This window comes from Anomaloglossus baeobatrachus, chromosome 5 (genome assembly GCF_048569485.1).
Source record: "Anomaloglossus baeobatrachus isolate aAnoBae1 chromosome 5, aAnoBae1.hap1, whole genome shotgun sequence".
NCBI lineage: Eukaryota > Metazoa > Chordata > Amphibia > Anura > Aromobatidae > Anomaloglossus > Anomaloglossus baeobatrachus.
Window position 1 is genome coordinate 389,170,737 of NC_134357.1, and position 25,413 is coordinate 389,196,149.

The 25,413-nt window shown below is 47.9% G+C and overlaps 1 protein-coding gene across 1 annotated transcript in view; it reads left to right on the top strand.

Moving 5' to 3' along the window:
- The window catches only part of LASP1 (LIM and SH3 protein 1), a 106,676-nt gene that overhangs the window by 58,914 nt on the left and 22,349 nt on the right, over positions 1–25,413 (top strand). The window contains exons 4-6 of the mRNA XM_075350111.1: positions 744–851; positions 7,495–7,648; positions 23,611–23,723. Of these exons, the coding sequence (XP_075206226.1) occupies positions 744–851; positions 7,495–7,648; positions 23,611–23,723 (375 nt within the window). The remainder of the gene's footprint in view (positions 1–743; positions 852–7,494; positions 7,649–23,610; positions 23,724–25,413) is intronic.

The following is a 25,413-nucleotide window of genomic DNA, read 5'->3' on the forward strand; positions in this document are numbered from 1 at the left end:
TCCTCAGTATTCCTTTCCATATAGCACAGTCATAGCAAGACATTACAAGACGTTACAGGTCATCCTTCATATCACTACAAGGAGCTGAAGTCTCTCCTGAAAAGAATGAATTTGGCATATTAAAACACTTTGGAAATGAGGAGTGAATGAATCCAGCCTTACTGGGGTTAAATGCTTTTCCTGTTGTCATGGTTGCAGTGTCCAAGGAAACAGAGCAGCATTTCATCCCCCCCCATGTTACTATATAAATGGAAATAATTTGACATTTCCTATTATCCTATAGTCTCCTGTCTGAGTGATCTATTATTCTGTTATTACAGTGGGGGAGGGACGATGCCATATTTTCCTTTACACAACTTTTACAATTGCATAGATGGCTAAATGGGATGAATCCATGCATTAAGTAAAGTCTCCTATTGACTAAGCAAATTCAGTGAAAAACCAGGGTAAATGTTGGTGGGGGTTTGGGTCCTCTCTTAAAGTGACACACATTGTGATTGTGCTAGTCATGCCCTGGAGTTGCTGTCAGTCTGCATAAGAGATTCCATTAAGAGCCTCCATAGTCCGCGTGGTCCATGGGATATCGCCGCGTCAAGTCCTGGGCTGGAGTCTGCTTCTTAATTTCTCTTTAGATGTGAACAGGGTCTAGGTACAGGAGACTTCCAGCAGATCATGCTGGTGGTGGAAAAACTGCTCTGAAAACGTTTTTTTTAATTAAAAATGCAATGTTTTCTTCTTTCTAGATTCGTTATAAGGAAGACTTTGAGAAGAATAAGGGCAAAGGGTTCAGTGTAGTGGCCGATACTCCTGAGCTGCAGAGAATTAAGAAGACTCAGGACCAGATCAGTAATGTAAGTATGCCCAGCAGCCCTCATTAGGTTGTGTTCACCTCATAGGCACCTAGGGGCACCCATATACATTATATAGCTGTCTGTCAAATCATCTGCAGGTGTACAACTATGTACACAGGAGCGCTCCTGTGTTCTCCACAAGAGAGCCACTGACAGACTCCGCTGGCCACAGCTTATCTTCTGTGGGAACAAAAGGGTCAGACATAGGTATTCCAACAAGCTGATTCTTCTCTTCACCAACGTCCTCTATCGGCAGAGTCGATGGTTAACTCGCTATGCACATTATATTACCAGCAGCTGTGGCCGACTTAAAGGGGTATTTCCATCTCCCAATATGTAGTAGGTATAATACGGTTAGCAAATATCTCCAATTAGAAATGTAGTATAATTCTTTTGATATAGATATGTCCCTTGTGTCTTATGCAGGGCATTGCAGCTTGGGTATCCATGGTTCCAACCATTCATTTAGTGACAGTTGGTTGCTTGAGGTCGTAACCATGGTATGTAAGCTACTGCAAAGCCCTGCACATGAGGTAAGAGACATAGCTAATCAGGAGAACTATACTACATTTCTAATCTGAGGTATTTGCTAATATTATTTTCTCTATTGTTTCATTGGGGGACACAGGACCATGGGTTATGCTGCTGTCACTAGGAGGCTGACACTAAGTAAACAGAAAAAGTTAGCTCCTCCCCAGCAGTATAACCCCTGAGCCGGAGGCGGGCTCAATCAGTTTTTTGCTTAGTGTCGTAGGAGGCTGATGTGGGCCGACTGGGCCCCCTTCAGCCACTTGATTTTTTGCGTATATTTTTTCTTTTTTCTTTCGGCGACGCTCGTCGCTCTCATCTGTTGGATTTCTCTTTTTCTGCAGGTATCGTTTTCTCTACCTCAGCTCTCGCAGCCCGTGTGGGTACCACTCCCCTGGGTCGCAGAAGCTTGACTTGTCGGGCCCTCTCCCCCGTCCAATTCCACGGTACCACTCCCAGGTTGGCACGCGGGGCTAATCCTTACGGGGCACCCCCTATTCACCCTGCGGTACCACCCCAAAGGGTGCAAGGGGCATACAGCAGGGACTGGACCTCGCAGCGCGTCTGGATGATGATCGGGCCCGCAGCGCTGCTTCACTACAGAGGGGCTCCCTACCCTCACCGGCGTCCATCTCCCTGCCTGCCTGCCTGCCTCATTCTTCTTCTGCGGCCCGCAGCCAGCCCTCCGGTGTGCGGAGCACACGGACACAGGTGCAGAGCGCCACGCCTGCACACTGCCAGATGCGGCGCCGCCGACCAGGTAGGACACTCCCCCTACCTTCTCCCGGGCGGCTACAAGATATAGGCCCCGGTCCGGGCCTACTCACCGAGCACCCCGGCCTCGCCCCCATCCGGCGCTGGAGTCCACACTGGCAGGGCTCGGCCGGTGCCCGGACATTGCTGTGCGCTGCCGCTCCCGCAGGTAGGACCGTCGGTCTCTACCTTTTCCTGCGCCGGCTGTGTCAAATTTAGGCCCCAGTCCGGGCCTACTCACCGGGCGCCCCAGCCGCGTCTCCATCCAGCGCTGGACTCCTCTCCACACCTGCAGTGCTCGGCCGGTACCAGCTGCCGCGCCGCCGCTCCCGCAAGTAGTACCGCGGTCTCTTGATTCACATGCGCCGGCTGCCTCAAAATTTAGGCCCCAGCTTCGGCCCTGTCTCCGGCGTCACAGGCCCGCCCCCCACCGCATCGTTATTGGCCGCCGGCCGCTCCGTCTCCGCCCTCTGCTCAGCCCCAGGCATCACAGTGGGGACGGTGGATGTTTTTTCCCGCTCTCCTGGGCCCGCCTCCAGCCTCCTCAGCGTTCATTTAAAAAAAAAAAAAAAGAGGGGATTATGTCAAACTCCTGGTATGCGGTTTGCTGACGCTGCAGCAGCCAGTATATCAGGGGAAAATAGACCCAAGTTTTCCAGGATTATTAAATACAGTGGGGTTTTTCTTTTACTCAGGGTTTGCGTTTTGTACATTAGATTTTTTTTTTTTTTTTTTAACCCTTCAGGTACCTTTTTTTCGGGCTTTGCATCAAGACACATCCCAATAGGGTTAGTCTATAGAGCTCTCAGAGCTGGGTTCTTTTTAGTTATTTGGGACCGGTACCTCAAGTTTGCGTCTCCCTTAATGGTAATTTTCCGCACATAATGGCAGATTGGTGTTGACAGCTACCGCAGTCCCTGGCACCGCTCGCCCCTGTATCTCGCCCCTGCCGGCTGGTTAACGCCCTGTCTCAGGCCATATATTCCCTCGCTGACGTCCCTCGGGTTCGTGCACATGCGCTGCGTCCCCCGCCGACGCTTGGTCATACCATCCACAGAACGGCGCCATTCCCTCGGGGAGACGAGTCCCGTACCAGGGACCCTTTTTCCTAGGCTAGAAGCGGACCCGCCAGGTCTCGTCTTTCGTGGCCCCCCAGTGTTTCCACCTTATTCCCCAGGTCCAGACTGCCCTTCCTACGGTAGTCTTACGACCCCTCGGGTGTTGGCCAGGATTTCCATCTACGCTGGACTCCGAGCAGGGCCTGGATGTTTTGGCGCAGGACGAATAGCATGCTAGAAACGGTGAGTCAAGCCGTTAGGCTACGGTCAGCCCCTCTTCTCTCCGTGCACCCAGGTCTCCTTTAGGGCGTTTGGAGCAGACCCTTGATGTGCTCGGGGGACATCTAGAGTTCACCGAGTTACCGCGTGTTCACAGACAACCACCGGACACGACGTTTACCAGCGGTAAGCCATGTCATTGTCATTATTCCCTTCTCCAAAGGGGTTTTCGGAGAGTATGGCCATGCTACACTGGAGTCTTTGATCACAGACATCTACCAGACACGGCGTTTACCAGCGGTAAGTCGTGTGTTTTTGTCATTATCATTCCCCCGAGGGGCTCTGGAGAGAGGGGGCAGTCGCCTTGCATAGACGGAGAGGGCAGACCCCTGCGGTTTCATTGGAATACAGTTTGCCGTGGGACTGCGTTATCACGGATAATCCCAGGCCTCGATTTTTACCAGTGGTAAGTCCTTTTATTGTCATTACCCCTTCTAGAAAGGGGGCTCCAAATGGAAAGGGGCACCCCACCCCGTAGTCGACCCACCTGTGTTCCTCCGGGTTCTCATCCCGAACGTGGCGTCCCTCAGAGAATCAGCGAACTCCATACGCAGCGGACCAAGTTCCACCTATGCCGTCCCAGGACTGGTTATCATCTTCAGTGAGTACCCTCTCTTCACATACCTGGGGCCTGCCTGCCGCTCGGCCTGTGCCTCTACCGTCAGTGTGTCCACCCGTCGAGACCTCTGACTAGGGATCAGGAACGCAGATTCGGCATCTAGGAGGTCACTAACTTCTCTTCCGACTTTAGGGAACGCCCCTCTGAAGATAGGCGAGTTCAGTGGCCCCCCTTGGCTACGTCAGGGTAGAGTACTTCTCTCCCCTAGACTACGTAAGGGAAGGGTTCATCCCTTTCCCTGCATCGACCCAGAGGCATCAGGATCGTTCCCTCACACTAGGTCCCAGCCCGTTCACGCCGCTCTCGTCAGGAAGCCTCCTTCCCTCCAACAGCCCCTCCACCTTGCGTGGCAGGGGACCTTTCCAGTTTTTTGTAAGAGCGCTGGCAGGGATCTCTGTCCCTGCGCACCCTACTCTACAGGGCTGCCAGGTTCTCTACGCCCAAGTACGGCCGGGAGGCCCAAGGTTCTCCCTGCAAGATTCCTTGCTTGAGGTTTAGACCGTTATATTCACTTCCGCTACTAGGGTAGCTGAGATACCGGAACGAGTCCTCCCAGACCCCGGCTCGGTCCATCATCCCTTAGGCACAGTTTTTTTCGAGCCCGGTCAGGGGTAGCTACTCCTCACGCAGGAATAGTTTCCTTCCTGGCACAGAGTCCCGCGTACCCTTGCCACCCGCTTCCGCTTTGGCTATGCGAGCCCTCGGCAGTCTGTGCAGGTGATGGTGACGGTGCACGTACCAGATTTCATCCTTTTCTCTCCAGTGGACCACACTGAAGATCGGAGACAAAGAGGGTTCCGTCTTCACGGTTGATCCGCCAATCTTCTCATAGCGGACCAGTGTTCGAAATCGTCCCTTGAGAAGCTTCCCTTCCCTCCGCTGGAGGATATTATCAACCGTCACCAGTCTCCCGTGCTAGGGTATGCTACCCCCACTTTTTCCTCGGCACGGTCCCGAGGGACAGCCCTAGAGCGTTGTTTTCCCTTCAACATTCCGGAAGCCAGAGTCATCCGGTTAGCACGGCTACAATTCTTCTCTGGGTCGGGCCTTGCCCAGTCAGGTTCCAGTCGGACCATGCCACAGCGGTGACGTGCATCATCCGCCATGTAGACGCAGAGAGTGTCATGGCAAAGGAAGAGGCCAAGAAGATTTTGCCCTGGGACGGGTCCATTAACTCGCTAATCTCGGCAGTCCATCCCCGGCATGGACGTTTTGGACGGCCGATTTTTTCGGTAGGAAAGACCTCCCTTGGGGAAAGGGCTCCTCAACAGGGAAGTCACCAGTCAGTTCACGGGCGAGGGAAGACCTCCAGTCGTGGAATTATTGTTCTCCCGTTCAAATTTTCAAGTCAATAGTGCTTCGAGTGTACCACCTGCTCTGGACTAGGTGACGACACCCTCGACCGGTCAGTAGCCTGTTCAGGTTCTCCTGCATCTTCCCGCAGCTTCCCATGGTCTCGAGGGTTCTCAGGATGGACCAAGGCAACGATGCCTCTGGAGTGACCCAGGCGAGCATAGTTCGCATAGCCTACTCAACTCCTCACGGAGGCCCCGGGGCTCCTTCCCGACCGCCAAGTTCTCCGTGTCGGGGCCCCTCTCCTCTACCAGGACTCAAAGGTCCCAAGTTCGACGGCCTCACCAGTGGATCCCGGGTACTGCCTCGGTCAGGTCTATTGACAAGAGGATTACAGACAACGTTGAAGGCCGGGAATCCAGTTTCCTCCAGGATCTATTTCCACTAGGAAAGAGCTCCCCCGGTGGGTGAGGACCACATCTTCCCTCCTTTTTGCTGGCATTCTTCCAGTCAGATCCGAATGCGGCCCTCTCGCGCGTCCCTGTATCGGCCAGGTGTCGGCCCGTTTCGCTTCGATTTTTTTCGGAGTCTTTTCACTTCCGTCCTCCAATCACAGCCTTCGCTCAGAGAAGCGTTCATCTGGCTCGGCTGTTTCATCGTTCCCTAAGAACGTGGGTTCCTTTTTCCAGTGGGGGGTTCGTTCAAGGTACCCCCTTTTTTCCCGGCTCCACCTGTTTTTGTTAGGTGGGCTCCTCGTGGCCATCTCGTTGTTACAGACAGCATCAGGGCGGACAGCCCTCTTGTTGTTCTTCCCCCCTTTTTGTTTTCCAGCGCCTCCAGCAGGACAAGGGGAGGCTCCGGCCAGAACTCTTCGTTTCTGTCCAAGGCAGCTCGCTGTTTCCTTCCAGAAGAGGTGTTTAGTATTCGGTTTTCGGTTCTAGTCTCCTCTCTCAGCCGGAAAGGGGCCTACTTCGTTCCAGAACTGGTATGAGCCCTCAGTCTTACATGTCTGCAGGACACCCGGTTCGGTTACACCGACAACCAGTCCACCTTCGGCGCCAGGGGCCAGATTTTTCGCATGGATCCATTACTCCATATGTGAAGACTATCGCATGAAGGGCGGACTTCCGCCGCGGTCTACCGAGCAAGGGGTACTCCCTTGGACGATTGGACTCCAGATGTCGACCGTCCAGGTTCCCTGGGCCGCCACCCGATCTAGTCGGCATACCTTTACTAGTTTCTACCAGGCTCACACCCAAGCTTCGGCATCGGCCAGCCTTGGAGTAGGGTTTGCGGGTGGCAGTGGCACACCTGTAACAACGTAAGGGCTTGTAAGTCTGGCGCAAGCCCGACGGGGAAGCGGTTGCCTTCCTATCTCCGGTGATGGTTTTTCTTCCCACCCAGGGACTGCTTTTGGACGTCCCATGGTCCTGTGTCCCCCAATGAAACGATAGAGAAAGAAGGATTTTTGTGTACTCACCGTAAAATCTCTTTCTCTGAGTCTTCATTGGGGGACACAGCACCCACCCTGCTTGTGTTATTTGTTATATATATTACCTGTCGGTTACCTCAGTGGCTATTTCCCCAGGCCACTGGTCATACGACTATTATTCATAGTTTTTATCTGTATTATCCAGAATGGTTTGATTCTCCTCCTACTGCTTGTGCACTAAACTGATTGAGCCCGCCTCCGGCTCAGGGGTTATACTGCTGGGGAGGAGCTAACTTTTTCTGTTTACTTAGTGTCAGCCTCCTAGTGACAGCAGCATAACCCATGGTCCTGTGTCCCCCAATGAAGACTCAGAGAAAGAGATTTTACGGTGAGTACACAAAAATCCTTCTATTCCACCTACTACATATTGAGATAGGACACCCCTTTAAGTCTATCGTGTATGACCCTCGGCACTATCCTAACTCTGCACTTTCTAATGAAAGTCAGCAATGCTGATAGTGAGTGCCCACACATTTTCATTGTACCCTGCCATTGCAAGCGCTGTTGAGTCATAAACTCTAGTACAAAGTGAACTCTGTGGTCATTGAAGTATCTATTATAGCGAACTTATTGCTGGGAAATATCTTGTGGTATCCCTAACACTTTTTTTTTCTCTTGAAGATTAAATATCATGAGGTGTTTGACAAAAGCCGGATGGGAAATCCCTCCATTGATGCAGGGGATATGGATCGCAGAGGTTCAGATGATGTTGCCAATTACCGCCGACCCTCCTCAGAGAGCATGCAGCCCCATCAGCCCCCGGCCAGTAGCTCAGGTAATTGAATTATACGCGTATAGGCACATTCATTGGTTATATCATTAAAGGCCTATTCACGTTAGATGTCTTAAAGAGTAGCCATCGTTTTTATTTCATAAATCAATTGTACGCCCAATATAGTGCCTATTTTGCAGGTTACAGTGCCTTACGTCTAGGTATAGATTCTCCAAATTATGTGAATCTTGTACCCTGCAGTATATTTCCTTTTTTATTTCTGCATACAGTACATATAATATATAGTCATTTTAGAAATGTTATAGTTTTGACATCGCATTAATAGAAGCATTAAAGGGAACCTTACAGCAGATTAATGTCTGAATGATGGGCAGCATGAATCTGCCTGTGTGATTGCAGCCATGTATGTTATTCTGAACTACGCTGTTTCAGAGAGCCAGCTGGGACTAAGCATCTCGGGTGAGTAGTCTGACGCCGGTCCCTCAGGAGCTTCTCCCTATCCCGCTCCCCAATACTCATGGGTCTCTCTATACACACCCATAAGAAGAAAACTGTTAGTCATGGGGAATAGGCAAGTAGAAGCCAAGGGACCTGCATCAGACTATTCAGAGATGCTTAGTCCCCAGCCAATTCTTCAAAGTAAGCTTTCTCTAAAATCCCGCATTATTGCACAGTAAGACACAAACAGCTACCCTGTTTCCCTGAAAATAAGACACTATCTTATTTTTTTTTTTTTTGCCCCGAAAAAAAGCACTAGGTCTTATTTTCAGGGGGTGTCTTGTCAGATAGCATACACTCATATAGACAGACATACACACATCAGATTCTATATCATTCCTCCCTGAGTGCTCTGTGCTGCACGCCATCCTCCCCTTCATCTGGCCAACACACATGCATTAGAACACACACATCAAATAGCAAGCGCGCGCACACACATTAGATTCCACATCATTCCTCCCTGTGATTTCCAGCGGGCGCTCCAGACAATATGCTGCACGTGGTACTCCCTTGCATCCAGCTGACACTCGCACATCAGATAGCGCACACTCACCCATCAGATAGCGCACACTCGCCCATCAGATAGCGCACATACCGGTAAAATCGCGCGCACACACTCACCACATCCAGTGATACCACGTGCTTCCGGCTATGTGATCCTCCCGCAGGTCCTGGAAGATCCACTGCACAGTGTCGCTGGTCCTTACGCGCGCTGAGAAGCAAGCAATATCACTGGATATGATGAGTGTGTATATGCGATCTGTAATGTGATTGTGTGTGTGTGTGTGTGTGAGACTGTGCACGTGCTCCGTTGGTCCCAGTCAGCGTCTGGCGGGGTCTTCTGTCTTTTTTCTTTTGGGGGGTGTCTGCTTTCTATATTGAAGTGTTCTGCAGTATTCTTTAACTTTTTTACCGGTGCATGGACACTTCATTATTGACCCGCAATTAGGTCTTATTTTCATGGGATGTCTTATATTTAAGCCTTCCTGAAAAATCCTGCTAGGTCTTATTTTCAGGGGAGGTCTTCTTTTCGGGGAAACACTGTACAATCACTGTCAGTGTCTGATTCATGCTGCCCCTGGTTCAGGCATGATTCTGCTGTAAAGTTCCCATTCATACTTATATTAATGCGATTATGTCAAGGTAGTATTAACACATTGCCATAACAATTATATATTATATGCATCCAGAAATTTAAAAAAAAAGAAATATACTGCATACAGATTACATGATTCAAATGATTTGGAGGAACGATAGATGGATGTTAGGCACTGTAATCTGAAGAAAATAGGTGATATATATTTGAGTTCATATCTAAATACATATATAAGCAAGCAGAAATGATTTGTACTGCCCTAGTCCGGTGGTAAAACAACTCCTTTGTGGTATACTGCTCAATATAGTCTTCACTTCTGTGGCTGCCATCCTGGGCTCCTAACATTGAAAGGTCTAGCATATAGGAAAAGTGCACAGATGCAGTGAAAGAATGTCAGCAACAGAAGTGAAGACTTCCTTGGTCTGGCAGCCGCGTATGCCCAACTGAGCACCAAATGGGTGAGCGCTTATCTTTTTGCTCAACTCTTAATAAATGAAATACTGTACGTTCTCATATAGGGATCTAGTAAAAGTATGTCGCAAAATACAGTCATGGCCGAAAATGACAGCATTGAAATTGTTCCAGAAAATAAAGCGTTTCTCCCAGAAAGTTATTGACATTACATAAGTTTAGTTTTACACATTTATTTCCTTTTTGTGTATTGAAAGAACATTTAAATAGAGGGAAAAAAATGCAAAGTGAACATAATTTCTCAAAAAACTCCAAAAATGTGCAGGACAAAATTGTTGGTACCTTCAACTTAATATTTGGTTGCACACCCTTCGGAATAAATAACTGCAATCAACCTATAACCATCAAAAAACTTCTTCCTCCTCTCAACTGGAATTGTGGACCACTTTTCTTTTCCAAACTGCTCCACGTGTCTCATATATGAAGGCACCTTCTCCTAACAGCAACTTTAAGATCTCTTCACAGGTGTTCAATGGGATTTAGATCCGGACATATTGCTGCCACGTCTGCACTTTCCAGCGTTTTGTTTGCATCATTCTGGGGGCATCTTGAAGTATGTGTGGGGGTCACTGTCCTGCTGGAAGATCCAGGACCTTGGACACAAATCCATTTCTGACACAGGGTACTACATTGCAATCCAAAATCATTTGTAATCTTCATGATGCCTTGCACACAGTCAAGGTACCCAGTGCCAGATAAAGCAAAAAAAACCTCAAAACATCTTTGAATCGCCGCCATATTTGACAGTAGATGCTGTGTTCTTTTCTTTGTAGGACTCATTCAGTTTTCAGTAATAGTAGAATGATTTCTTTAACCAGCAGCTCTATATTGGTCTCATCTGTCCACTTGATGCTTTCCTAGAAGATTTTTGGCTTCCTCACAAACCTTTTGGCAAACTACAGTCTAGTTTTTTTATGTTTGTGTCAGCAGTGGGGTCTGCCTGGGTCTCTTGTCTTAGTGTTTAAATTTATCCAAATGTCCACGGATAGTTCGCACTGACAGACACACTGAACCTGTAGGACAGCTTGAATTTCTTTGGCACTTGATTGAGACTGCTTACCTACCATCCAAGCTATCCTGCATTGCAACCTTTCACCAGTTTTTCTCTGCCGTCCACGTCCAGGGAGATTAGCTACAGTACCATGGGTTGGAAACTTCTTGACTATGTTGTGCATTGTGGACAAAGGAACATCAAGAGCTCAGGAAATTGTTGATTTTTTTTTCAACAATGTTGGTTTGCAAGTCCTCACAGTTCTCCTTCTTTGTGTTGCGCACACACAGACAAACAATGTCACAAAAAGTTCTCCATGCTTAATGTGGCACACACAAACAATGCAAAGATTGTCAACTTCTCCCCTTTCTACCTGGTTTCAGGTGTGATTTTCATATTGCCAACAATACTTGCAACAGGTGCAGGTTAACTAACATTACATGCTTGAAACAAAGTTACTTAACCACAAATTTGTAAAGGTTTGTCCTGCCCATTTTTGAGGTTTTGTGTGAAATTATATCCAATTTCCATTTTTTTCTCTGCTTTTTTTTTTGTTGTTGTTCCAATACACACAAAGGAAATAAACATGTGTATTGCAAAATGTGTAATTGCAATAATTTTCTGGGAGAAATACTTCATTTTCTGGAACAATTTCAAAGGTGCCAACACTTTCGGCCATGTATACCTCACAACACATGATACACCACAATATCAAATTGTATACAGCAGCTGTGCAATCAGAGGGATTAGATATAGTTTTGCTGCACTTTATCACTCATGAATGCTTTTAGGTAAAGTGTCTCTGTAGCAGATTGTTATTAATTACATACAGCCTATCACGCATCGTAAGGAGATGGCTGCATACTAAAGACTAATGGCCAAAATGACAGAGCGGAGTCCGCGGCTCTAAGGGATGCAGTCTTTTCGTCCAGCATGGCGCGTCGATCTCTGTGTTTTGTTAGATATTTTTAAGGTGTGCAATAAAATGTTAATGGATCGAGTAGGTGCCGTGGTGAGAGAGTTCACACGTACACATACCATGCTCATACAGACCCTGTAGCCATGAGGCAGGTATGTGCCAGCTGGATCTTATGTACACAGAAGGCCAGGCACAAGCTTGGTAATTAAAGTAAAGTAATCATTCCATTACTTTGTTAATGTCACAGGTGCCTCAATTAAGTAATTGTTCTCCCAGCCAGTAGTCAAATTGTATGGATGGTGATAGTATACCGAGTGGAGAGTCACCACAGTGGGTCTCGTATGCAGTCACAGGTGAGGAGCTTGACCTCTGGTAACCACCTCCACCAATTCACAGTTAGCATTGGGGAGGTTTTTTTGGGGCCGGGCTCGAACCCAGGGGCTAGCTTGGGGTACTCAACCTTTTCCTATCCTGAGTTTCCCCCCCGGGGGGACATTTCAAAAATTCCGTTAACCTGCTTTGTCCCCTGATAGGGGACATCAATAATTCATACGCATTTAACTGTCCTAAGTCCCTTCTAACGGGCCACTGAGTGGAAAGTCCCTTTTCTAAGCATAGTAGGCAGGGACTTCGCGCATAGTGCTATTTTTGGCAGCCAATGGTTGCATCTGTTCTTGACGACCTTTGACCCAACCCAGTTTCGTTTTCTTCTTGTTTTACAAGTGAAAATGGCTGAGAGAGCGAAACGAAGGCTCGTGAAACCGGACGAAGTAAGGCAGCGTGTAATTGAAATTAGTAAAAGTAGTAATAGTGAGAGCGATTTGGACGATGGAAGTGAAGTTGAAGAGAAGAGAAGACGTGGTCGACCAAGTTCCTTCGATGTTTCCGAACGCCTCAATGGAAAGTCTCACTTTCTCGGGCAGTATGAGTCCGGCCAAACAAAGGACTGTGCTGTTTGTAGTGATAGAAAGAAGGCTGGGGGCAGGAGAAAAACTGTCTACTTCTGCAAAACCTGCACCAGGCAGCCAGGATTACATCCTACTACTTGCTTCGAGAAGTACCACACTCTCGTAGAGTTCAAGAAACAATAGAAACCGTAAATAAATAGGAATGCAACTGAGGAAGACCCAAACTCATGCCTTGTTTATCATTCACATGTGAATAAATTGATTTCCTGTTGATTTATTTTACAAAATTCATTCATATCGCAAAATTCTGTTTTGATGTTTTTCCCCAATTATAATAGGATTTCAATGGCCAGAACAGGAAATTTTATTGGATAGGAAAAGGTTAAGACACTGACAAGATGATGGGGGTTGTTGCAGGCTAGAGCTACATGTGCAATGATCGTGGTATTCATCTTCTGGAGGACCATAGGTTGTGACTGCAGATCGTACTGGATGGAGATACAACAGCTGTGAGTCAATCTAAAGTTAAGAAACAGTGGGTATCGCCTGGTACAGGAGCAGTGGAACTATCAATAGCGTTTTGGGATCTCATGGACTGGGGGCATCTCGTTTTCCCCATCTACCCAGAGTTGTTGTGAGACCGTGGACGGAAGAATAAAAATAATTGCATCGTTAACCCGCCTAGGAGCTTAATACAGCCCACAACCTCAGATTTTCACAAACATCATGGTGTTTGATGTACCAGCTCAATTCCTAGCATCATGCTCAATAGATTTCGATTCACCAGATGCACAGCACCAAGCATAAAACACTTACTCTGCTGTTTAGATGCATGTATCACACAGGATAAACTTGGATAGGATAGACCAGCTGAATGGAGAAGTATCACTATTTGAATAGTCATGATATTAGATTCATGGGCATAACAATACCAACCAGACTGACCCGCTGCCTTCCCCTGCTGCAATCACTGACTTCTGGGACCCTGTCCCCATTCATCCTGCAGTCAAGGAATCTCCTCTCTCCCTCTACTTATCTTCCGTGCCTCCTTGGGTAATGCAAAGTATCCACGAAAATCGACGCCTCCTCTATAATACCGTCTTTAGACGTCCAATTTGTCTCGTTCACCACTCTGATACGCAAAACCTTGACAAATGCAGAGTCTGGCCGAAACGTTGACTTTGCTCTATTTCTGTTTGAGGCGTTTCTTTTCCCTTTTGCAGATAGTCTATCAATAAAACACTTTTGCATTACTATGGTCTCTTGTCTTATTGAGTGCTTGGAATTTACCATATTGTAGTTTTATTTTCCCTTAAGCACCTCCCTTCTTGTACAGTAGAGCCCAGTTTTACCCCTTTATTCTGTGAGCCAATAAACTGCTGATAACAAGCCTAGATGCTGTGGACATGACCTAGTAAAACTCAGCAGGCTGAGCTGCCTATTCCATGATGGGTTACATGCGCACACTGCAGTTTTTTCTGCACACAATTGCAACCAAAACTGCACCTTGTCAGAGCCTGGAAATGTAAAAAAACGCTTGTAATGTGGGTGCGTTTTTGTTAATGCGTTTTTTTAAAGGGAAAAACAAAATATGATAGGATAGATAGAATAGATGATAGAAAATAGAACAGAATACATAGAAATAACAGAATAGCTCGATAGAGGGATAGCTAGCTTGGCCAGCCTTTTTTTTTTTAATTTTTGGGGGGGTAAAAAAAAAAAAAAGGATGTGGAGTCCCCCCCCTTTTCATATCCAGCGCAGAAACCGCATCAACTGCAGGCTGCAACCCTCAGCTGTCTGCTGTACCTTGGCTGGTTATGAAAAAGAGAGGGGATGCCACACACTTTTTTTTTTTTAATTTTATTTAATTTAAAAAAATAAATAACGTGGGGTCCCCTCCATTTTTCTAATACCAGCCAAGGTACAGCCCATAGCTGCCACTAAGCCCTAGGTTAGTGATGTCAGGCGTCTGAGACACCCCACATCACAAATCTGTAAGTGAAAGTAAACATGAACACCGAAAAATCCTTTACTTGAAATAAAATAAAAAGCCCCCTCTTTCACCACTTTCTAAAACCCCCAAACACCCCTCCAGGTCCGAAGTAATCCACACGAGGTCCCACGGCGATTCAGCTCTGCTACATCCCTGTCCTGTCACAGCGAGCGTCATACGACATGACACCAGCTGTGAGCGCAGGCAGAGCTGCAGTGATCAGAATGAACTGGGGTGAACCCCTGACGTCACAGCTATGGGTCCCGCAGTACGGCGTGTCTCGCAGCAGTGACGTCACTGGTCCACTGCTGAGAGGTTCAGGCCGCTACTGAAGTGAGCCGCGCGATCGTTAGTGCCTTCACTCACGTCAGTCCTCCAGCTGCGTCTCACTTCAGTCGTGGCCTGATTTGCGCTCACAGGTGGAGGACTCCAGCTGGGACCGCAGATCACCTGAGTGACTGCACCGCTGGTCGTGCAGCTCACTTCAGTCACTCGGGTGATTTGCTGTCACAGGTGCAGGACTCCACTTTGGCAGCGGCTAACCTGAGTGATGTCACTGCTGATAGAGCGAATCACTTTAGTTGCTGCGTGGAGCTCACATCGAGCGGTCCTGTTCTATGGCGCTCGCTGTGAGCGTCAGATGTAGCAGTGCTGGAAGTATCGTGGAACCTCGTGTGGATTACGTCGGACCTGGAGGGGTGTTTGGGGTGTTAATAAAGTGATGAAAGAGGGTGTTTTTTTATTTCAAATAAAGGATTTTTTGGGTGGTTGAGTTTATTTATGTTCACTTACAGATTAGTAATGGGGGTCTCTCATAGACGCCTGCCATAACTAATCTAGGACTTAGTGGCAACTATGGGCTGCCATTAACTCCTTATTACCCCGATTGCCACTGTACGACGGTAATCAGGAAGAGCGGGTAAAGTCCTGGAGCTGTAGCATCTAATGGACGGCTGCTGGCTAATATTTTTAGGCTGGAGGGCTCCCAATAACATTCTCTCCTGCCTGAAAATAGCAGCCTTCAGCTTTTATCTTTGCTAGGTATCAAAATTGGGGGGACCACATGTCAGGTTTTTTTTTTTTTTAATTATTTATTGTACTGTAGACATGTCTACCGGCGGCTGTGATTGGTTGCAGTCACAGCTGTCACTCAATATAGTGGCGCGTCTTCACTGCAACCAATCACAGATGGGGGAGGAGTGAATATGTATGAGCCTAATGAGTGGGCGCAGTGAATGTTATGAGGCTAATGAGCGGGTTGGGAAGGAGGAGAGGCCGCGGGAGCAGTGTGACAGCCGCACGCGCCGGTGATCAGGGAGTATGAAACTGAGAGAGACAGAGAAAGACACACCGACGAGCCAAAATCACTCCAGCATTGATTTGTCATTCTGGAGCTAAGTTGGTGAACTGCGTTTTCTTTTTCGCTCCTAATTGGGAGACCCAGACAATTGGGTGTATAGCTATTGCCTCCGGAGGCCACACAAAGTATTACACTTAAAAGTGTAAGGCCCCTCCCCTTCTGGCTATACACCCCCAGTGGGATCACTGGCTCACCAGTTTTGTGCTTTGTGCGAAGGAGGCAACACATCCACGCATAGCTCCACTGTTTAGTCAGCAGCAGCTGCTGACTATGTCGGATGGAAGAAAAGAGGGCCCATACGAGGGCCCCCAGCATGCTCCCTTCTCACCCCACTTCATGTCGGAGGTGTTTGTTAAGGTTGAGGTACCCATTGCGGGTACGGAGGCTGGAGCCCACATGCTGCTTCCTTCCCCATCCCTTTTTACAGGGCTCTGGGTGAAGTGGGATTCTATCGGTCTCCAGGCACTGAGGCCGTGCTCCATCCACAGCCCCTGGTATCTGCTGGACATGGAGCGGAGTATCTTCAGGGACATGGCCCTGCTACATGGAGGTACTCTGTGTCCCTGTGGGGACCGCGCAGACACACGGCAGCACTGCTGGGTGTGTTAGTGCGCCAGGGACAGCGGCGCTGTCCGCACTAGTGCCATCGCACACCACAGCGTTGCTGGGTGTGTTAGTGTATTGGGTGACTACCGCGCTAACCGCCGCTGCCGTTTTTATTTAAGGCGCCGCTGGGATTTGTGGTGCGCCGGGGACTTCCGCGCCGGCCAGCACTGATATGCCGGCCGCGCTTATTAACTCGAGTCCCCGGCTTCTGGGCCTAGTCTCCCTTCGTTACCGCCCACAGCCCTGACTGTCAGGGTAGGGGCGTGACGCTGCATAGCACAGCAGCGCTGAGAGCTGGAGTATGTTTTGCATACTCCACCCCTCTCACTGTGTGCACTGTGAAACCGGATTCCCGCACTTTCTCAGGCACGCCCACGGCTTCCTTCTCTACAAGGACGCCGGCAGCCATTAGTGTCAGTTTCTGTACGATACAGAGACAAGTGTGGAAGACCCTGGCATTCTGATAGTCACACAATCGCTGCAACAGGCGTTAAGCAGCACCTGTGGTGCTAACCCCACTAGTGCAGAAGTGCACTTATAGATATGCTTGTACTATATACATTGCACTGTTTGGTCGCACGTTGTATATACCCTCCTGGATTGTGCGGAGGAGTTATCAGCATATTCTCTGTGTAAAACAAAGGTGCAGAACCACATGTTTTTCTATGCAGCCGGTACAGCATGTACGGCTATACGGCCGGCAGGTTACATAGACCCCCATTATATCCAACTCAGCCGGAGTCTCTGCTAATGGCCAGAGGATGAGGACGGTGTCTGCAGTATTTACTGACAGATTTTCTGAGACTATGGCTATGATACTAGAAGCCTAGCAGTCCGGACATGTCTCTCACAACATGGGCACTGTTGAATCATTGATCCATGGCCCCCCTCAGTGTGAACAACTAACAGCTCCGGGAATGTCACACGCATCCCAGAGTCACGGCTCTGCACAGACGTCAGTCCCAGACAGCCTAAGCGGGCTCACTATGAGCGGCCCTCGGTTTCATCAGGGTCCTAGCAGAAGGACTCTCTGTGTAATGAGGCGGAAGTAGCGGCTCAGGATTCTGATCCTGAGACCGCTCTCAATCTGGATACACCTAATGGTGACGCCATAGTGAATAATCTTATAGCGTCCATCAATAGAATGTTGGTTATTTCTCACCCAGCTCCTCCAGTGGAGGAGTCAGCTTCACGTATGTTTCTGGACCACTCTGCCTTCAGAGAGGCAGTCCAGGAACACCACACTTATCCAGATATGCGCTTCTCCAAACGGCTTAGGATACACGTTATCCCTGCCCCCTGACGTGTCAAGGACTGGACCCAGTGTCCCAAGCGGCATCCTCCAATCTCCAGGCTTGTAGCTAGATCCATAGTTGCAGTGGGAGATGGAGCTGCACTTAAAGATGCCACTGACAGACAGATGGATCTCTGGTCTAAATCCATCTATGAGGCTGTCGGCGCACCGTTGGCTCCAGCATTCTCACCCTTGGGGCACTCCAAGCTATTTCAGCTTGTCTTACACAGATTGACACGGTTACACGTACATCTGTGCCGCAGGTGGCATCCTTAACCTCTCAAATGTCTGCATTTGTTTCTTACGCGATTCAGGTTGCCCTAGACTCTGCGAACCGTGCGGCAGTAGCCTCCGCTACTCCGTGTTTTTAAGCAGAGCCTGGTCTGCTCGTTAAGTGAATGGAAGGCAGATTCTGCTTCCAAAAAAGGGTGCTTAACCAGTTGCCTTTTTCTGCTGACCGACTGTTTGGTGAGCGTTTGGATGTAACCATTAAACAGTCCAGGGGTAAGGATTCATCCTTTCCTCAGCCCGGACACAACAAACCCCAACAGAGCAGGAGGCAGTCGGGGTTTCGGTCTTTTCGAGGCTCGGGCAGGTCCCATTTTTCCTCGTCCAATGTGGACTCAAAAGGATCAGAGGAGCTCAGATTCTTGGCGGGCTCAGTCACGCCCAAAAAAGAGACAGTCTGAAAACCCGCTTCCAAGGCGGCTTCCTCATGACTTGCGGCCTCCTCTCTCCGCATCCTCGGTCGGTAGCAGGCTCTCCCGCCTTGGCGATATTTAGCTGCCATAGGTCAATGACCGTTGGGTGTGAGACATTCTGTCTCACGGGTACAGGATAGAGCTCACTTCTCGTCCTCCAACTCGATTCTTCAGAACTTCTCCACCTCCCGGCCGAGCCGCTGCTCTTCTGCAAACAGAGTGCACTCTATAGGCAGAAAGAGTGATGACCCCCGTTCCTCTTCAGGAACAAGGTCACGGTTTTTACCCCAAATTATTTGCGGTGCCTATAAGAACGGGCCGTTCCGTCCCGTTCTGGATCTAAAACTGCTCAGCAAGCTCGTGGACACCAGGCGGTTCCGGATGGAATCCCTCCGCCATGTCATCGCCTCAATGTCCCAAGGAGATTTCCTAGCATCATTAGGCATCAAGGATGCTTATCCACACGTGCCGATTGATCCAGAGCACTAGCGTTTCTACGCTTCGTTATAGGAGACGAACACCTTCTGTTCGTAGCTCTACCTTCCGGCTAGCGACAGTCCCACTGGTCTTCGCCAAGGTCAGGGCAGCAGTAGTCACAGTCCTGCACTCTCAGGGTCACTCTGTGATCCCATATTTAGACGATCTACTTGTCAAGGCACTCTCTTAGGAAACATGCCGACACTGCCCGAACGTTGCGCTGGAGACTCTCTAGAGTTTTGGGTGGATCATCAACTTTTTAAAGTCAGATCCGACCCCGACCCTATCGCTAACATATCTAGGCATGGAGTTTCATACTCTCTCAGCGATAGTGAAGCTTCCGCTAGACAAACAGCATTCACTACGGGCTGCAATCTCTTCTTTAAGAACCAGTCGCACACATTAAGACGCCTCATGCACTTCCTACGTAAGATGGTAGCAAGGGAGGCAGTTCTTTTCGCGCAGTTTCATCTGCGTCCACTACAATGTGACATTCTCCGCCAATGGGACGGGGAGTCGACCTCCCTCAACAGAGTCGTCTTTCTTTCTCAGGCGGCCAAGGAATCTCTACGGTGGTGGCTTCTTCCCACCTTATGGTCAAAAAGCAGGTCCTTCCTATCCCCATCCTGGGCGATAGTTACGACAGACGCGAGTCTATCAGGGTGGGGAGCAGTTTTTCTCCACCACAGCGCTCAGGGTACGTGGACTCAGCAAGAGTCCACCCTTCAGATCAATGTTCTTGAACACAGAGCAGTGTATCTTGCCCTACAAACCTTCCAACAGCAGCTGGAAAGCAAGCAAATCCGACTTCAGTCGGACAACTCCACAGCGGTGGCATACATCAACCACCAAGGAAGAACGCGCAACCGGCAAGCCTTCCAGGAAGTCCGGCAGGTTCTGATGTGGGTGGAAGACACGGCATCCACCATATCCACAGTTCACATCCCAGGCGTGGAAAACTAGGAAGCTGACTTCCTAAGTCGCCGGGGTGTGGCCGAAAGGGTATGGTCTCTTCACCCGGACGGGTTTCAGGAGATCTGGCGCCGCTGACAGAGGCCGGACGTCGATCTAATGGCGTCACGGCACAACAACAATGTGCCAGCTTCATAGCACGGTTTCACAATCATCGAGCTCTGGCGGCAGACGCCTTAGTTCAGCATTGGTCGCAGTTCCAGCTACCTTATGTGCCACCTCTGGCATTGTTGCCCAGAGTGCTGCGTTAGATCAGGACCGACTGCGGCCGCGCCATCCTCGTCGCTACAGATTGGCCGAGGATGTTGTGGTTCCCGGTTCTGTGGCGCCTCACGGTAGTCTAACCGGGGGCACTACCAGACCAATCAGACTGGCTGTCTCAAGGGCCATTCTTCCATTTGAATTCTACGGCCCTCAACCTGATGGTGTGGCTTTGAGTCCTGGAACCTAGTGTCGTCAGGATTACCTCAGGACGTGGTTGCCACCATGAGACAGGCTAGCATACCAACGTCCGCCAAGATTGACCACAGGACGTGGAAGATATTCTTATCTCGGTGCTCGGCGCAGGGTGTTTCTCCCTGGCCGGTTGCATTGTCTATGTTTCCTTCCTTCCTGCAATCTAGGTTGGAAAAAGGGTTGTCGCTCAGTTCCCTTTAGGGACAAGTCTCAGCGCTATCTGTATTTTTTCAGAAACGACTTCCTCAGGTACGCACGTTCCTACGGGGAGTTTGTCTTCTCAGCACTCCGTACAGGCGGCCGTTAGAGCCCTGGGATCTGAACAAGGTTCTAATTGCTCTCCAGATGCCGCCTTTCGAGCCTTTGAAAGAGGTCTCCCTTCCCGCTTTTCTCGGGAAGTGGCCTTCTAGTAACGGTCTCGTCTCTTAGGAGAGTTTCCGAGCTAGCAACGCTCTCATACAAATCTCCCTTCCTGGTCCTTCACCAGGACAGGGTAGTTCTGCGTCCGATTCCGGAATTTCTCCCTAAGGTGGTATCCCACTTTCATATCAATCAGGATATCACCTCACCTTCTTTGTGTCCTCGTCCAGTCCATCAATTTCAGAAGGATTTGCATCTGTTGGTTCTGGTGAGAGCACTCAGGTTCTACTTCCCGCATGGCGCTCCTGCGCCACCCGGATGCACTCTTTGTCCTTGTCGCTGGTCGGCGTAAACAGTCGCAAGCTTCTGAATCCACCCTGGCTCGGGGGATCGAGGAACCAATTCTTGAAACCTACAGTTCTACTGGGCTTCTGGTTCTCTCAAGGCTGAAGGCCCATTCTACCAGAGCCGTGGGTGCATCCTGGGCATTACGGCACCAGGCTACGGCTCAGCAGGTGTGTCAGGCACCTACCTGATTGAGTCTGCATACTTTTACCAAGCATTTTCAGGTGCATACCTACGCTTCGGCAGACGCCAGCCTAGGTAGATAAGTCCTTCAGGCGGCGATTGCCCACCTGTAGGAAAGGGCTGTTTGACGGCCCTATCACGAGGTATTCTTTTACCCACCCAGGGACTGCTTTTGGACGTCCCAATTGTCTGGGTCTCCCAATTAGGAGCGAAAAAGAAGAAGGGAATTTTGTTTACTTACCGTAAATTCCTTTTCTTCTAGCTCCAATTGGGAGACCCAGCACCCGCCCTGTTTTCTCGGGGTTTTTCTGTTTTTTCGGGTACACATGTTGTTCATGTGGTATGGTTCAGTTCTCCGATGTTTCCTCGGATTGAATTGGTCTTTAAACCAGTTATTGGCTTTCCTCCTTCTTGCTTTGGCACTAAAACTGGTGAGCCAGTGATCCCACTGGGGGTGTATAGCCAGAAGGGGAGGGGCCTTACACTTTTAAGTGTAATACTTTGTGTGGCCTCCGGAGGCAATAGCTATACACCCAATTGTCTGGGTCTCCCAATTGGAGCTAGAAGAAAAGGAATTTACGGTAAGTAAACAAAATTCCCTTCTTTGTTGACAAAACTGCGGGTAAAGCGTCTGTATGCAAAATGAAAACCATTTGTAACCATGTGTTTTTCATCCCCTCATTTATTTCGATGGGTGACAAAGGTTGACAAAAAATTAAGAATGACCATGCTGCTTCTTTTTTTTTTTTTTTGTCAAACTTTTGTCAAAAAAACTGCTGACAAACTGCAACGTGCGCACAGCAAATCTGACTTCTCATAGACTTTGGAAGTTAAATGTCAAAGTTCTGACAACAAAACTACACCAAAAAATGCAGCGTGCGCATGTAGCCTGTATGCAGGTTGGCTTTCTCATAGCTGTAATACCTATATTCAGTCTTTTAGCTTCCAGTGGTCATTTATTCCATGTTTGTTTATATTTCCTGACTCCTTAATGAAATTTGACAATATGGTTGATGGCAATGGGTTGTCCATAGAGATAATGATTTGGATTGCCAGTATTCTGTGAGCTAGCACTGTTGCGAAAAAAGCCTTTGCTCTATTATGTGGGTTTGTTGTGGATTGGGTCAGCTAAATGACGTTTGCATGCAGCACACTCTACGGAGTAAAAGGGGAAATAGTTTGAACTTAATTGAGGACTGCAGAAAGTATTAGTTCTTGGAGACACACGGGCCTGATCTGATCTGTGGATGTAGATCAATAAGGCCCGTTTCACACATCTGGCATTTCGCCGGATACGGCACGCGTGCAGTACAGTAGATTCATTTACAGTGCAAGCGCGACACCATGCGGTTGTGTGCTTCATGCACAACCGCATTTGTCCGCATAGTGTCGCACTTCCACTGTAAATTAATCTACTGTACTGCACGCGTGCCGTATTCGGCATTAGTCGAAATGCCGGATGTGTGAAACTGCCCTAATGACGAGGGGTTTTGCAGCAGGTATTTAGAGAGCAGTTCTGCATGTAGGCAGTAAAGAAGCCTCAGTGGGGCTTTTACTTGGCACATAGGTGGTCTGGGGATGACAGCCATTGTTGGGATATTAGGTCATGTATCTCCAGATAAGTGCGTGAATCAATTCTTCTTGATCACTAGTTATTCCAATTGTGTTCATTGAATGTCAGTGCAGCAATGGCTGAGTTTTGATTTGATGAAAGCTTTTCTATTGGAATATTGATCCAGGTTGTATCTGCATGTAAGCATGGATGAACATTGCAGTCATTGACTTCATGCTCTGATCAGAGGGAAAACTTTTACTGACCATTAGTCTGTGAGTCTGCAGCTTTTTTCTCAGTAGTCTACTTTTATTATTCAGTATTTATTTTTTAAGAAATAGTGCTACTCTTGTACATAGTCTGTGCCACGTATTGCAGTATAGCTCTGTTCATCTAAAAGAGCAAACCCTTATTTTCTAATCCTTGATACCCCTTCAGATGGGTCAGCTAATCACCATGGGTCATGGATTTGGCATCAGAAAGCGCTTGGTGATTATTACAGCTACTGGCTATATATACACAATAAAATGTAGCATTGTATGGATGGGCTGTATCCAATAAAGTCACAGCCACTTGGTGCCTGGTAAAAGTGAGTGGTCCTAAGCAGGGGACCCACCTGACATTCATTATCTTTTATAGATAAAGTTAAGAAAAAGTATTGCATGATTCTGGTCCAGCATCCTGGTCAGTGCGCCATTGTAAGCCTGACCAGGGCAGTGCAAAGTAGCTTATAAGCAACTTTTTTTTTTATTTTGCGGCGTTTTATGCAGTTGAACATTGATGCCAGTAACATTTTACGTTGTATTTTTGTTGTTTTATAGCTTATCAGCATCAACGGCAGCCACAACCACAGCAGCAGCAGCAGCCGCCCAAATACGGTTACCATGAGCCAGTAGTCCCGCTCAGCACCCAACATAGCGCCCCAGCAGGAGGGGTAAGTCCTTTTTCATTAATACTGGTGCTTATATATTTTGGAAAATTAATAAATAATTTAAAAGCAGCGACATCACTTGTCTCAGCCTTAATTTTGGCTTCCTCATTTTGTTAGAGGTAAAAGCAAAGTAACTTATCTTCTATACAGTTAAAGGAGTTGTCGAATCTTAGGCTATAAGTCTGCAGTCACTCTGTGACTACAGACTTGTGAATCTGGACAAGATGCACTGAAAACTCTCCAGCTCTGGGAGCGGCAGGAGCGTGACTGCAAGTATGTGATTTGCTTATATGCTGACACATGCCAACTAGATGGGAGCGACCTCGCTCAATACAAGAGTGTTGAGAGGGGCTGCGTACAGTCTAGTTGGAATGTGGCCGGAAGTATGCAAATCTCATACTTGCGTTTACCATAATTGCCCATTCCTAGCACCGGAGAATTGTCACAGGGCACAGTGAGTGACTACAAACTTAGAGAGAAGCCAGACTACCCCTTTTAAAACTTGATATGGGTATGTGCACACTTTCTGTTTTTGCATCTACTGATGTGTAGAATATGCACTTTTTTTTATTAAGTCTCTTCCCCATTCATTAGAAAAACACTGAAAGAAATGACATGCTGCAGATTTGAGACTGCATCAATTCTGCATGGAAAAAATAAGTTACGTGTACATCCACAATCTCACCAGCTCACTAGTAGTCCCGGCAAAATGATCAGAGGGTGTCTGCTATATATCATAGCTGACACGCTACTGTAGCTCTCACGATCGGTGCCAGCAGCAATCATGGGCGTTTAATCCCTTTGATGCCACTGTCAAAAGCACCAGCAACATTATTATTATTATTATTATTATTATTATTATTATTATTTATTATTATAGCGCCATTTATTCCATGGCGCTTTACAAGTGAAAGAGGGTATATGTACAACAATCATTAACAGTACAAGACAGACTGGTATAGGAGGAGAGAGGACCCTGCCCGCGAGGGCTCACAGTCTACAGGGAATGGGTGATGGTACAATAGGTGAGGACAGAGCTGGTTGCGCAGTGGTCTACTGGGCTGAGGGCTATTGTAGGTTATAGGCTTGTTGGAAGAGGTGGGTCTTGAGGTTCTGTTTACAAGAAGGAGGGAGCTTCTTTGATCCATTGGATACAACGTGATTGCATTATGCCAATGGTCTCCATGGTGACCCTTGGCCAAAAAATAATCACGTTGTCACCTACGTATAGCGGCCTACAAGGTCCTGCCTGTGAGCAATAGACAACTCTAATACCTTGCAACGCATTTTCATCATACCATCAGAAAAATAAAAAAAATGTGGTCAAAAAGTCGAAAGTAAATTAAAAAAAAAAAAATGACTGAAAACCTCCTTTATCCTGCAAAAAACAAGCCCCCAATCAGCTCCATCGGTGGGAAAATAAAAAAAAAGCTATAGTGCTTAGGATAAAGCCATACAAAAACAATTTTCTGTCTTTAAAAATGACATACTTGTAGTATCACTTTAATGACACTGCCCCAAAAAATAAAGCTTTCTTATCAATTTTGCAACATGGTGAACGGTATTAAAAAATAAAATCCTGAATTGCTGTTTTTTGTTCATTCTGTCTCCAAAAAAATCTGAATAGAAAGCGATCAAAAGATATGATGTGCTGGAAAATACTCAAAAATGTCAACTCTTCCTGTAATAAACA